At 41.1% G+C, this 13128-nt stretch overlaps 2 protein-coding genes across 6 annotated transcripts in view; both read right to left on the bottom strand.

The window, feature by feature from the left end:
- vps13b (vacuolar protein sorting 13 homolog B) overlaps positions 1–4508 on the bottom strand; it is a 226534-nt gene extending 222026 nt beyond the window's left edge. For 3 of the 4 annotated variants that reach the window (XM_084708357.1, XM_084708365.1, XM_084708349.1), the window contains exons 1-3: positions 4397–4508; positions 2949–3107; positions 1462–1605 (exon numbers count right to left, since the gene is read on the bottom strand). In XM_084708357.1, the coding sequence (XP_084564483.1) occupies positions 1462–1605; positions 2949–3095 (291 nt within the window). In that variant the 5' untranslated portion in view covers positions 3096–3107; positions 4397–4508. Of the gene's footprint in view, positions 1–1461; positions 1659–2948; positions 3108–4396 lie in introns of those variants that run through there. The other variant, XM_084708374.1, reaches the window with a different exon arrangement.
- A 3855-nt stretch (positions 4509–8363) lies between these two features.
- osr2 (odd-skipped related transciption factor 2) lies at positions 8364–12463 on the bottom strand. Of its 2 annotated transcripts, none has more exons than XM_084708387.1 (4): positions 12200–12463; positions 9729–10443; positions 9197–9296; positions 8364–8852 (listed from the first exon to the last, which is right to left on the bottom strand). In XM_084708387.1, the coding sequence occupies exons 2-4, from the start codon at positions 10382–10384 to the stop codon at positions 8670–8672; spliced, it is 939 nt and encodes a 312-aa protein (XP_084564513.1). In that variant the 5' UTR covers positions 10385–10443; positions 12200–12463; the 3' UTR covers positions 8364–8669. The 2 variants fall into 2 exon arrangements, with proteins under 2 accessions (XP_084564513.1, XP_084564522.1); XM_084708396.1 differs by having other exon boundaries at positions 8364–8770.
- Positions 12464–13128: the final 665 nt, after the last annotated feature.

The raw sequence follows: 13128 nt of genomic DNA, 5'->3' as shown, positions 1-13128 counted from the left end.
GAACCGTGTGGTTGGTTGTGTAAGCTGTGCAGGTCAGATTTGGAGAATAAATTAAGATGTCTGGCTTGATAAAAAATGGATTTGAGCTCTACTCTGCCAAGACAAAAACTTCAGTTGTAAAATATCTGTGGTGAAGTCTCAAATAAAAGGAAGACTTATCAAATATTTCTGGAGAATTGTAAACCATTCTGAGGAGCCAAAGTGCTGAGTGATTCTTGTTTTGAAAGAAACAAAACAAAAAAAGATTTGGGAACACTCTTCATGTTACAGTGTAGATTCAGAGGCTACCTTCATGACCCCAGGGTGACACAAGCCTAAGGACAGATTCCAAACCGGTACTACTACACAAATACAACAACAGAGGAACTAAACTGTTGAACTCTGCCTCTCGGGCCAGACGGAATGAGAACAGGCCTAATGGTTGATGCCTGACAAAAGAAATTAGAAGAGGAGCATTTGTAAATATATAATTCTGGTAGCGTGAATGACGACACGCTTTCATCCCTGACTTTCTTAAATGTGCTCCTCGTTCGAGGGTTCCTTTAAACCCTTCGCCAACTCTACGGTTCTGTCCCAGATGCTTTTGAAAACATAGATCAAGAAATACACAAAGCCCCACATACAAGCAATGACATCAGCCTTCTCCTAAATGAGGCAGTGATTTATTTGCCTTTTGGTTTCTTTGTTTTGTTTTCTTATTTTCTTCAGGGCATTCCTCATCAGACCAAGTCATCAAGAATGATTAAACATTGATCAAGGGGATGAAGGAAAGTGCTACTTGCCCATGTCAAATTAACAAGTTTTAAGCCATGTCTGGTTAGTTGGTTACCACACAATAACAAAAACAGGCGATGACACGGTCGTACTCAGGCGTGCTTCGTATCCAGAGTGGGACTGGAAAGAGGCAGCCTCTCCCAGGCTCGTCCGCCCCACCGCGGCCCATTCCTCTCAGCCTCTAGTCTGGCACTGGTGGGGGGATCACAGAATAATCGGCTCGACTTAAACACCAGCTCATTAGCGAACCGAAAAACCTTTGAATCGGAGCGGCCAGGCCAGAAACGACGTGTCAAATTATTTCAAGTGAGCGCACCCCTGCTTGAACACCTAAGCCTGCTAAGCCTAAAGTGGTGGCACGAGCCGAGGGCTGCCAGGGAGACTAAAGAGGCCAAGGGCCAGGGTATGATCATATGTACAACCATGAACAGCTCCATGGCAAAAAAATATATATATATTATGATTCTGCATACCAGTACTTGAGTCACTCAGTCATAAGTCAAATGTACCCACGAGCCAAAATATATCATATGGGTAGCCTAAGTATGAAAAACCCTTTGCGGAACTTTAAGTCAGTTTAAGACATACTGTACGTCACGATAGTAATACACATCCCATTCCGTGACCCCGCATGGTGCTCTCTCATCCTAATCATCGGCAGCCAAGGAGGACGTAAGGAGCACCGACCTGCACCCCATCCCTCAGCTTCAGAATGCACTCCATGGTGTTGATGGTGACGACCACGGCCTCGGAGCCCAGCTTGGTCCAGGGCACGTGGATCCTCAGCTCATGGATGTGCCCACTCAGGAAGGTGAAGGGCAGCTTCAACTCCTACGGAAACAACACCAGACACTCGTCAGTGACTGAAGGTGACAGACAGGAGGCTGTGGAGAAAACGGAAGAATTTGTTGGAGGCGCAAGCGGTTTGTGTTCAGTTTGAAGGCTCAAAGCAAGAGTGTGAGAGGCGAAGTACACGAGAGATGTGGAAAAAGAGATTAAGCCAACACGTTTCTCTTCATGTCTTCAACACAACAAGCGAGATTTATAGTGAGGCTGAACTTAACATCGCTCTTCTGCATCTTGAACTACTCTGAGGCAGATTTGCCTGGATGAGTGTGTGTGAGAACGGAGTCCCGTGACACCAGACGGCCTACACAGCTTTGCATACTTCTTCCACGACTGCCCGCCAAAAGCTAATAATCAAACATATTTGTGAGGAAAGGTGGTCACGGATTTACAGCATGTCTCCTTGTTGTGGGACCAGTTGCAGTTTCACTTCAATCTGTGTGCACTGGCAAAGAGGCATTTGGAATGGCTCTGTAGATTTTTTTTATTTTTTATTTAATAGACATTGTCTAAATTAAATACACGAGAGAAACTACAAAAGGGAGGAAACTGAGCCAAAGTTTTAACAGAGCATTTGGTTTCGTATTGAAGGGCCGACACATTCTCACTGTCAGTTGGCTTGAAGCTGAGAGCTGCTTCCAATAAGAGCTTTCAACGTGTTCTTTGTTCAGTTAGGGTTAGGTGCTTGAGTCCTTCCTCTGAGAAGTAGTCACAACTCTTGGCAGATTGAAACAGCCCAGATAACGTGCTACAGTGGTGACACCACATCAAAATAACTATCAGAGCAGTAAATGAAAGCCTGTGTACCTTAGCATGGCTGTTTGAAGCTCCAATACTTCAATGTATTTCTAAATGTAGGCTATAATAGCACACGATAAAAAGATAGGCCCTGTCTGATATGAGACGGGTGTAGACCAAAAATATTAAGACAACCCGTCAAGTTCTTCCGCTAATGATATGGCAAAAGCGATCAAACATGCAAAGCACCGTGTCTGTCTAAGACAGTGAAGATCACTGAGATAACACTGCATCGCTAACATCAAATGCTTGGTTCACACTCTTGCTTAAGGCATTAAGTGAAGGCAGCTTAATGGGGGTCAACGGCTTGTCACCTCAGAGAGGCTAGTCTGGTCACACTGGAGAGATCAGTCAGTCAGCATACCAAAAACAATCATTGTCTCAGCTCTTACGTTTCAGCACATGCCTCTCCTGCCTCTGCTTCTACAAATCCTCAAATGAGCTGTGAGAATAGCATTTGTAAAACCATGGAAACGCCAGATGACAGGTTGCGAACCAGTCATCGTTCTTTCTGTGCGAGTGCTACAAACCTGCTCCAAGACATCCAGCTTCAGGTCCAGCTTACTCAGCACCACGTCCCCTCCCCAGAGAGACAGCTGCAGGTCAGACGGCTTCAGGTTCTTGATGTACTTGTTGACATAGCTCATCAGCAGCGGTGTGACATAGGACTCCAACATCTTGTCCCTGCCCTGCCAAAAACAAAATAAAAAGGGGGGGGGGGGGGGGGGGGGGGGGGAGTTGTTGCAAGTCCAATTTGGCAATATCTTCATGAGATGAGTTGTTGTACTTGGGGGTCTTGCATAACAAACATTGGGGCTACTCCATCATAGCCACATTTGGGAGGTCAAGTCAAATAGCAACATGATCATTCACCCTGGATCTCTGGCCGTTGCACCTAATCACTCATCCACCCAGAGTTGTTTAAAAGTGTGTCAGTGTGTTCTTCACAAGACCTACATGCCCTGTATGTTACCACACACCCTGTGTGGATCAGACTGGGGTCTGCCAGGAGGGCACATATTCTGAATATCTCAAATATTTCACGTTGAAGGCAACTTTTCTCAGTGTGCCCAGTATGCTAAGCTTCCTTCCCTATCCACCTCAGATGCCAAATCAAGCACACCTGATGTCAGCTAATTAGCAGATCACATTAGGTCCAGGTGTAACACTGACGAGCAGGAAGACGACTTGGACCACAGCCCACAGCATATTGACATCGTAACAGGCCTGGGTCAGAGACGGCTAAACATGGCGCGTGGGATATCTAACAGACAGCATGAAGTCCCAATAGCACCTCACTGGTTGTTAATATAAGCTACTAGATAAGAGATCCAATGCACTTTGACAATCGGAGAACCCCTACAGATGCACACTATCAAGGCATACACTTAATGCAGGTCTGCTGCAATAAAGCAGTTTTCGAGACAGTTAGATAACTCCACCATATCTCCTTGCTGATAGCCAGCTAACTAGCTAATGCTGGGTCTAGCATTACAGTGTTACTATTTTACGTTATTAGCTACTACCGTAGCATGTTAGCTCAGACACCGATTGTAAAGCTACTTGGGGTCTAAGATGATCAGTAAGGGCTAATCTGAAAAGTTTAATGTATCTATAATAGCACAGTATATTGCCTGGAAGATAGTAAGCAAAACAGTATGATATGCTATGCTGCAGAACAATGCTGATTGTTTAAGTAGCTAACGTTTGATGACAATAATAAATTGATAAGGATTATCAAATAGTGACTTCACAATGATCGAAATAGCCATACTATATCGTCAGCTATGAGTTACAACAGCTAATATGAAAGTTGACAGCTTGCTAACATCTTAGCATGCTCTGCACTTCCAGACGGTCATTTTAGCTTGCTACTATAACTAGCATTGCCTAACATCCGTGTCATCTGGCAAGCTAGTCGCAAAAACGAACGTTGTGTCTATAGCATTATTTATTACTGTTAGAGGTATATACTTACTTTTCACCGCAGTCTGTCTCTCTATATATAGTTCCACATTCACTAGTTATCAAGTTAATTCATTCTAGCCACAACTGTCAATGCTTCAAGCCAAACGTCATCAGTCAACAAAAACACTTCCGCCTACTTCACCTCTGATTCGTCACTTCCTTTAACGTATCGGCACAACGCCCATAGGAACGCCCACGACAACTCCCCGACAGCCATATATAGAGCTGAGAGGTCCGTCGTGGGGCACATCAGTTCCTCATACTGGACTACACTGTCTTCGAAAATCAAACTGAATAAGGCTTAATCGATAGAAAAGTAAGAAAGTTACATTTAAGTACAATTTCATTAAATTCCAAAAATAATTACAATTTAGTGCAGAAACAGTATAGGGCATAGGGCTTGTAGGAAAATGACATCTCAGGCCATGGCTTGTTTTTTAGAAAAAAACATGATTTTGTCTAATCTTCAATTGATTCAATAAGATATTATTCCATGCAGGTGGATTCCTGAAATCTCACAAATAAATGTCAAACTTGAAATAAACAGAAGCACTGTATGTCGATCCCAATTTGCAACTGGGCCTATAAGCCTACGTGTGGCACCATGTTGGCCCAGGCTAAAATGTTTTTTTTTTACATACCTATTCTAACCCACTTGCTAATATGTCCAGCATTGCTTTGATCGAACAATATCACTCAAATGTGGCTAACTTAGAAAATAATGTAGGTTACTGTCATATTGTCGGATTATCTTATTGTCTTTTATGATATCCTAATTTAATGGCGCTCAACCAACTAAAGGACATTTTAAAAGTTGAGTTGACATATACTTACTAGGCCTATAGGTTATATCATTGGAATAAAATATCGATAATTGATTAAAGACTAATCAGACACCTCAATATCTTGTTATGAATATGCAAAATAAATCATGCAAAATATGCTGTAATTTTTTTCTTTTATTACGTGATTTTTTATTGACAAAATAATTGAAATACAACTGTGTTTTTTCTTCCGAGATCTTTTTGTTCACAGAACTACAGCAGACATCTCGGATATGTTTAATCACTTATCTTGGCCGTGCTTTACCAGCGCAGGTCATGACTCATGATGATACCTCCGGCCTATAGCAGAGAGCATTCGTAATGTGGAGCAGCTTTTATTCTGTCAGAAAGATAAGCCCGCATGAGGACACAGTCCACATATAGCCATTTACTGTTGAATTTGATCATGTGACTCTCCATTCTTAGCCTTCACTGGTGTGTGTGTGTGTGTGTGTGTGTGTGTGTGTGTGTGTGTGTGTGTTTGCATGCGTGTTTGTGTATGTGTGGGTATGCGTATGTGTGCTCTGGCTTTAGTTGGCATGAGTTAGTGCTAACATGTGTCCTTGTACTGAAATTATTTAAAGAAAGGATTTGTTCCAGCCAATAGTCAATGTGGCTGCCCTTTTGATGTGCAATCATAATATAACACATTTCTCCCGTTTTGTCACTTAACAATTTCATGCTATGCCCATTGGATTGAGGTGTTTTATATGACTAAACACAATCCAAGTTCTTGGAAACCCGAAGGATATAAGATAATACCAAGAGTCATTAATTGCAGATTAGTCGTTGAAGGAGTAGGCCTATGAGAATATCTGAAAATGCGTTTCGCTTTCCCAGAGCTACGATTGGAAGAAAGTAGCGACAGCCACTGTTGGGTAATTGGATAAAGAAGTGGATAATCATTTGTTTATTTGATGTGAATATTGCCAGTGGTTGTACATATTATTCTGAGAAAACGTTGGATTTATTTGAAAATCAAGCCATAAGACATCGGGTTTTGTATCTATTTAGCCTCATATTTGCCAGTACTTGTTATCTGTTTTCAGTTGGAGTGACACGCGGGGATATAAAACACTGAATCATTGACAATTGTTTCAGCAAAGGTCAAATTTATGAATGCGCGTGTCAAAAGCAAGCCATTTGACAGCTCTAAAGTTGTTCCGTGTTTAAGGTCCACTTCCTAGAGTTTCCCTCTAAATGTAAGAGGTCTCAGGGTCGTTTCAAGCTACAGCTTAACCTTTGTGTAAAGGTTATTTTCCCTTTTAAAAGTGTGAAAGAATTGGGGTGGAGTTACGCTGCACATTTATGTGTCGACAGATGAAACATATTTTTTCCTCTGGTGGTTTGTGGCTTTTTGAGTTTGTATTTTGAGGTTATCTTAAAACGTGTGAGATATAAATGGGTGCTTTGAGTAATTGTGAAGAATGGTCATCGGCCAAATGAATTATTGCATACAAACAGACACTTGATCCTAATCAAATAGCTTGAGCCTGTCTAGCCTGTAGATATGTTATGTTTTTCACATATTTTGATGATTATTATACAGAAAACACAAAACAAATAGCTTGTAGATACTTTTATGTGTACTAATGCTGTACAACATATAGCCTACATGTTAAATGTTTTATGCGTATTTTATTTTTAATTGCCTGCGATTTTTCTGACCTATTTTGTCAGAATTGTAAAAACAAATTGTGTGTTATCACATTAAATAAAGTGAATTATTGAAATAACAAAAACATGTCAATTGTCAAGCTATAGGTTGCATTGTCGACCAATACGGTGGTATTATTCGTTGTGTTTATTTTCTGTATGTACAGTATTATAAACAGCTTTTCTAAATGAAAATTCATTTTCAAAAATGACAATTTTTGGTTGAGGAACTGTAGCTACACTTAGGCTATGGCACACACACTTCTTGTTTAAGCTGATGATGACTGGATTCACAGTAGGCTAATACCAGCTTCTGCCATCTCACTCCATTTTATTTTACCTGCCAGTTTGCGTCTTCATCCTTTTACGGTTTCTCCACGGGCCAGCTTCTCCTCATCTTAAGGCCACCAATAATTCACATGTAGGCCTACGACATCCATAAAGACCCAATGACACAGAGTAAAGGTTCATAGTGTTTAGTCGTTTTAGAGGTAGGTCAATTAAGATAGCGGGAACATACCGTTTTCCTGTTAATGCTGGACCCACCAGGCGTTCCTTGTTGATCTTATCACCACAGGCGTGATTTGGCGTCAGAAGTAAGTGTTAGTAAAAGTAAATTGTGCGTTCGCATCATATTTTAGCTTTAATGTTTTAACATTTAAGGTTAGAAAGAGAGACCAAGACTCCGAAATGAACAAGAGATCATGCCTTGGAAAGAACAATGTGATCTAGTTCATAATCACATTAAGTCAAGGGTTTGCATTAAGTGTATTAATATGTGACTTGACTTTGTTTGTTTCTTTCTAAGAACACATGAGACTTTATTGGGCTAAGGCTACCCCGGGGCTCCCAAACAGAAAACATGGGCATATCGCTGTAGTTCTGATTAAACATTTGATGATACTACTCGATAACTTTTGCTTGCTCTCATGCCACTCCTCAGGCTATTCCAGCTTACAGAAATCATATCAGCGGCGATGGAGATAAAGACATCAGATACGGCGCCGAAGCCTGCTGCTAATGCTGCTAATATAATACTAATGAGCTACTGTTGAAGTCCGATATGGCCGTTGATAATGGGGGCTAAAAATAGCACTGAATACAAGCGCTAAAACATTGTATTCCCGTGGCACACTTTAGGATATTAATCACTAAAAGGTTATGCAAACTATGCCGAAATGTAAAGAAAATAAAAAATGCCATGAACATGTCTCTGAAAGTTTGGCGCTCCCACCCAGCCACCCAGCCACATCACCTTTCCAATAAAGCGTTTCCAATAAACAGTGGTCTGTTGTGTGTGCCAACCACACTAATTTGAGGCACGTGGCCGGTGCACTGTTATTGCATGTTTTATTTTTTTTAAACGACAAAATAGGCAAGTGGGCCCATACTTGCGAGTTTAGTGACACCATTTCCTCTCAAGTTACCATTTCATACGGCCTGCATCATAGTACGTAATTAAGGCCTAAATAAAATGAATACAGTCATACCAATGGGAATATTTAACTTGCTTTATTTCTAAAATACAATTTAACATATTTTAAACTTACGTCTGTTTTTAAACATTTCATTGAAAGTAAGAAAAAAAAAACATTATTTACATGGTGTTAATATTTACAGGTGGGGTGAAAGTTGTCACATTCCATGTTTTTTTCAATCGAAAGGATCAGTCCATTGTACGTGTAGGCCTATGTGTCCACAATGCGATGCTCCGTTGAATAGAAAAACACGTTGTTGAGTTGAATCTGCAGGTTTGTCCTTTTAAAAAATAGTTTGTTTGTCATAGTTGTCCATCCTGCTCGGTTAGTAGTCCGGATGAGGGGTATGCGTCAAACTGTGCCGTCGCAAGTCACAGTTGCGCCGAAACACCTTTCCGCAGCGGTCACAGCTGTAGGGCTTGATGTCTGTATGGGTAAGAAGGTGAGTTTTCAGGTTACTTCTTTGATTAAAGGTTCTTCCGCATGTGGGGCATTTGTGAGGAGATTCCTGTTTAGATTTAAAGCAAGCAAATGATTATTCTCTTTAATTGTAGAATAATGTATTATTCTAAATGTGTTTCAATCAGTTGTATTTCACTGTGTGATGCAAACTATTGTGCTGAGTAACGTTTCCCGTGTTTGTTGGACTATATTATGAAAATAAATCTATCAAATATGTTTTTCATGTCAAGATAACTAACCCTAAACCTACAGGAACACCATCCTCATGTTAAAAGCCAGTGGTAAACCATGCATGATGAGTGAAAATACACAACTCATACAGAGCAGAACTGCAGTCATGCAGTTAAGGTTATGTTTGTCGTAGTAATTGATAACGTTTAGAAGGCTTACCTGCATATGTAACGTTTTATGGACTGCTAGAGTTCGAGACTGACAAAATCCCTTCCCACACTCTTGACATTTAAACGGCTTTTCCTTAGAGTGGATGTATCTGAGGAGAAATGACAACGGATAGCACACGGTTAAACTCTCAAATCTATTTATATAACGATTTGTTTTTGGTCGTTCAAAGATGTTGAGTCATTATAAAAAAATGTTCATTGTGCAAGTTTCTTTTGGTGCGTAAAGAGGTGCGTCAAAGGGCTATGGCGCCCTCGTGATGCAAGCGTTACACTGCAGGCTAAAATCTGTCATTTTAAAACAAATAGATATAATTACAATATATGTTCACTATTATATCACATAATATTTATCTATTGATTATTTTAGGGATAAGTCTTAAATCAAATATGGCGGGAAACATGACAGTTTCCTTGTGGAATTTTCTTTCAGTGTAAAAGCCTGTTCTAAAGCACATAACACACAGCACGTTCACATCAGGAAGACGTTAAATCAACACAAGCATGACAGTTATGAAGCTTACCTGTGGTCTCTCAAGTGGTCTTGTCTTCTGAAGGCCTTGTGACAGATATCACAGGTATAGGGTCGTTCGTCTGTATGGGTCCTCTCATGAATTAGGAGGTTGTAGGACTTGGTGAAGTGCCTGCCGCAGAACTTACAAATAAATTCCTTTTTCGTCTTTGACGGGAGCCTTCCCCTGCTGGGCTTTCTGTCCGGGGACAGTTTGTTCAGCTCAGAGATCGTGGCCCCGAGGCCCGCTGTCAGCTTAGAAAGATCAGCAGCTTTCGGTGGGTCCTCCTGGGTGGCGGCGATGGCAAGGTTAGCAAAGTCAAACCTTGGCCTGTCCTTGTGCAGTGATGGGAGAACGTGCGTAAGCGCCCCTTGCTTCGGGTGGAAGAGGTGAGCGGCGGCGAAGGGTAAGGCTGGGAAGGGGAACCTGGGGTCTACCAGGCCCTGGGCCGCGGCCATTTCAGTAATAGTCGACCTCAGTCCTTGCATGTGTGGATAGCCAAGTGTCCAGTGGTTCATGTGCATGGTCTGTACCGCGCTGAGGCCGTAGAGTCCCTGCAGCTGGTCCACAGCAGCGGGGAACGTGTTGACTGCCTGGAGGAAGGAGTAGTTAGTCAGCTGGAGAGACGGATGCAGTGGGATTGGCGCGGGCAAAGCTTTGCTCCCCATGTCGGCGAACGTCTTCACGGCAAAGGCCTCAGCTGAAGTTTGCTTCGTAGGACAGAACCCTGTTTAAAACCAGAAAAACACCAAATTAATACGAGCCATGCGCAACTTTACAATGCTGTCTAAACTACTTACACGCATTTAGTTTCAGATAGAGTAAAAAGAAAACCTGACAAACACAATGACAGACTTGAAACAAACGAGTTGGCAACAGAGGTTATTGTAAACTTTGCTACATTTTGTTATGATTTAGTTTCATGGAAATGATGAGTTCTCATTTGTTTTAAATTATTTTCTGAAAAGCATTCGGAATTGTTTGTGGACACTATGAGCTGCGTTGCGGTCATAAAAAGCAACCTCATAGTGGTATTGTGTGGTTTTGAAACGCTACTTGACCCAGACCCCCCATACTTATTCAGACGTTTCAAACAGGCATTACCTTCATGCTGGCATATGCGCAACCGAAAATTTAATATATTTGATAACCTTACGATTTAAATGTTTATAATTTTGCCAGGCATGCTATTACCCAACACGTTTGACTGAGAATAGTTATAGGCTTAACTTAAGCAAATGTCTTTCTTATCTACTCAAATAAACGTTACCTCAATTATTGTTGTAAAGTACAGTTGTTTTGCTTTTACGATTTATGTATCTCTTATCACTGTCTTTTGTTTTTTTTAGGAGCTACGTGTTTAGGATTTAAGGTCAATATTTTAGAAGTGGTCTACATCTTATTTTGCAGGCCTGTCATCATTTGTTCGCCTGACAGGAGTTGAGAGTAGAGTAGGAATATTGTGTGACTTAATATGGAGTTACATGCACAAGTGATGCGGAACCTCGAGTTGAAAAGTTATGCTTTCTACAAGCTGCTGCTTTTCTTCAAGCTCATAAAGCAAGCTAATCTGAGGACATGCAGTGGAATACCAAAAAAAGGCCGTGATACTTGAACTACAACTGTATATCAGACGAGGTTATAAACCTAATGTAGATTTATATCTAGGTCTTTGGAATGCATAATTTGGGACTGACAATGGACTACACGCAACTAGCCAATATTTCAGAATCAAAGAAAACCTTTTTGACGTTACGGGTAAGCCAGATGCGATCCACCTATATTCGTTTAATGTTGCTGAAACATTTCGTCACGAGTAATACAATATGTTTTACTTCTCTTATTTGCATCAAGACAATTCACATCCCTTGAGGAGAATCAAAGATTAGATCCAGATCCGGTCGTTGCATAGTTTAGTGTAAACAGTTGACTATTAGAATGCAGAGAAAAGAACTTGCTGTGTTTGCAGGATTCCATTTACAAGTGTAGCGCTACAGTTAAACTGCTACTGTAAATCGTGTTGTGAACATGTAGCCTTCCTCGTGTTCATATGGTCGCTGATCCTCCAAGCCTGTACTCGGTTAGAGTATGCAATTACATTTTGTTTTAAGTTTACAGAAGAGTTGTGATTTGATTAGATTATGCCAGGCAGGTGTAGCCTAGATCAATGCTGTAATCTAAATAAGTTTAGCTTTGTTTTAATTTAAATAAACAACCAAATACTAAATAACAACATAACCCATTATGTTTGCCATTGTTTTGGCTTTATATAACGTTTTTTTTTTTGTTTGTTTGTTTGACTTTAACAGTCCTGTAACATTTTGACGTGTTTGTCGGCTAACTTTTTTGACAGGATGACTGTCAAAATACTTTCAGTATGGACTATCGTGACAGGTCCCTGAGCAGCAAAGATCACTGCCTGTTTCAACACAGCTGTAATATAATCTATTGTAGGCAAACTATCATGCGAAACAGAATCTTACCCCCAATAAATAGATGCCAAAGGTCACCCGCGCAGTGTTCAGCAGTCTCAGTAATCCACAACTATACTAAACGGCGGTTCCAACTCCAATAGAGCGTCAGCAAAAGTTTTCCAAGTTCATCCATGAAAGTCTCAGTGCCATACCTAAACCAACTATCTCGGGTACATAGACTTTGCGCAGAAATAGTTTGAAAAAGCGGATCAAAAGTGCACTCGCGCAAGAGTTCAAGGGACACAAGCGCAAGAGTCCCGTGCTCTGTGCAGAGATCGGCTCGAGTGCGCGTGAAGAGCACAGGTCCTTCACTTTTCAGGGCTCCGGGCACTGGCGCATTCAGCCCGCCCTCCGACACGCCTTCTCGCTCTGATTAACTCCAATGTTCTTCTCTGTTTATTTGTGTTTGGATAGCAACTACGGTTCTAGAGGACCGTGTTCGACTCAACCTGCAGCTGACACACACTTAACATACCTTCCTTTTTTTATGCGGTGAAACACTTTCTTTAAGTCACAGAAATAGCTGGTGGAAGACGTAATCGATTTTCAGTTCATGCTTCTTCTAAAGCATGTTCTTCAAGACTTGTTGAGAGAATATGTTACAACAGTTTTGGAAACCATGCTGCTTATTGCGTAAATGGTGGGCACATGTAAGAACCACCACATTAAATGGTTTTATTTCTCTGTGGTGGAAGTAAAACCCCGAGGTCTGAGCCAGAGCAAAATATCCCCAAATCACTGACACAGTTAAGAAATAGTAAGTAAACCGTGCAGCGCTGTTTTCAATATTCTTGTTCTGAGTTAAAGCTATACCCTCGTATTTTACGCACCTTTCCCCCCACTTAACACATAATTTTTATTTTGACACAACTGCTAAATAAAAGGAATATGTGATACTCAATCTAATGGGAAAAGCAAATATGGCCTCTTCCATCGTC

Source organism: Hypomesus nipponensis, chromosome 2, assembly GCF_054491055.1.
Source record: "Hypomesus nipponensis isolate SF chromosome 2, ASM5449105v1, whole genome shotgun sequence".
In the NCBI taxonomy this organism is placed as follows: Eukaryota; Metazoa; Chordata; class Actinopteri; order Osmeriformes; family Osmeridae; genus Hypomesus; species Hypomesus nipponensis.
Note: the sequence above shows the minus strand (reverse complement) of the source record. Positions and strands in the feature narration are given on the sequence as shown.

What these genes read in the sequence shown, in the direction of transcription:
- osr2 (XM_084708387.1), bottom strand. Translation starts at nt 10,384, where the DNA reads ATGGGGAGCAAAGCTTTGCCCGCGCCAATCCCACTGCATCCGTCTCTC. An exon ending in GACCACTTGAGAGACCACAG is followed by an intron (nt 9,297 to 9,728) that starts GTAAGCTTCATA and finishes ATTTCTCCTCAG; the next exon opens with ATACATCCACTCTAAGGAAA. An exon ending in ATAAAACGTTACATATGCAG is followed by an intron (nt 8,853 to 9,196) that starts GTAAGCCTTCTA and finishes AAATCTAAACAG; the next exon opens with GAATCTCCTCACAAATGCCC.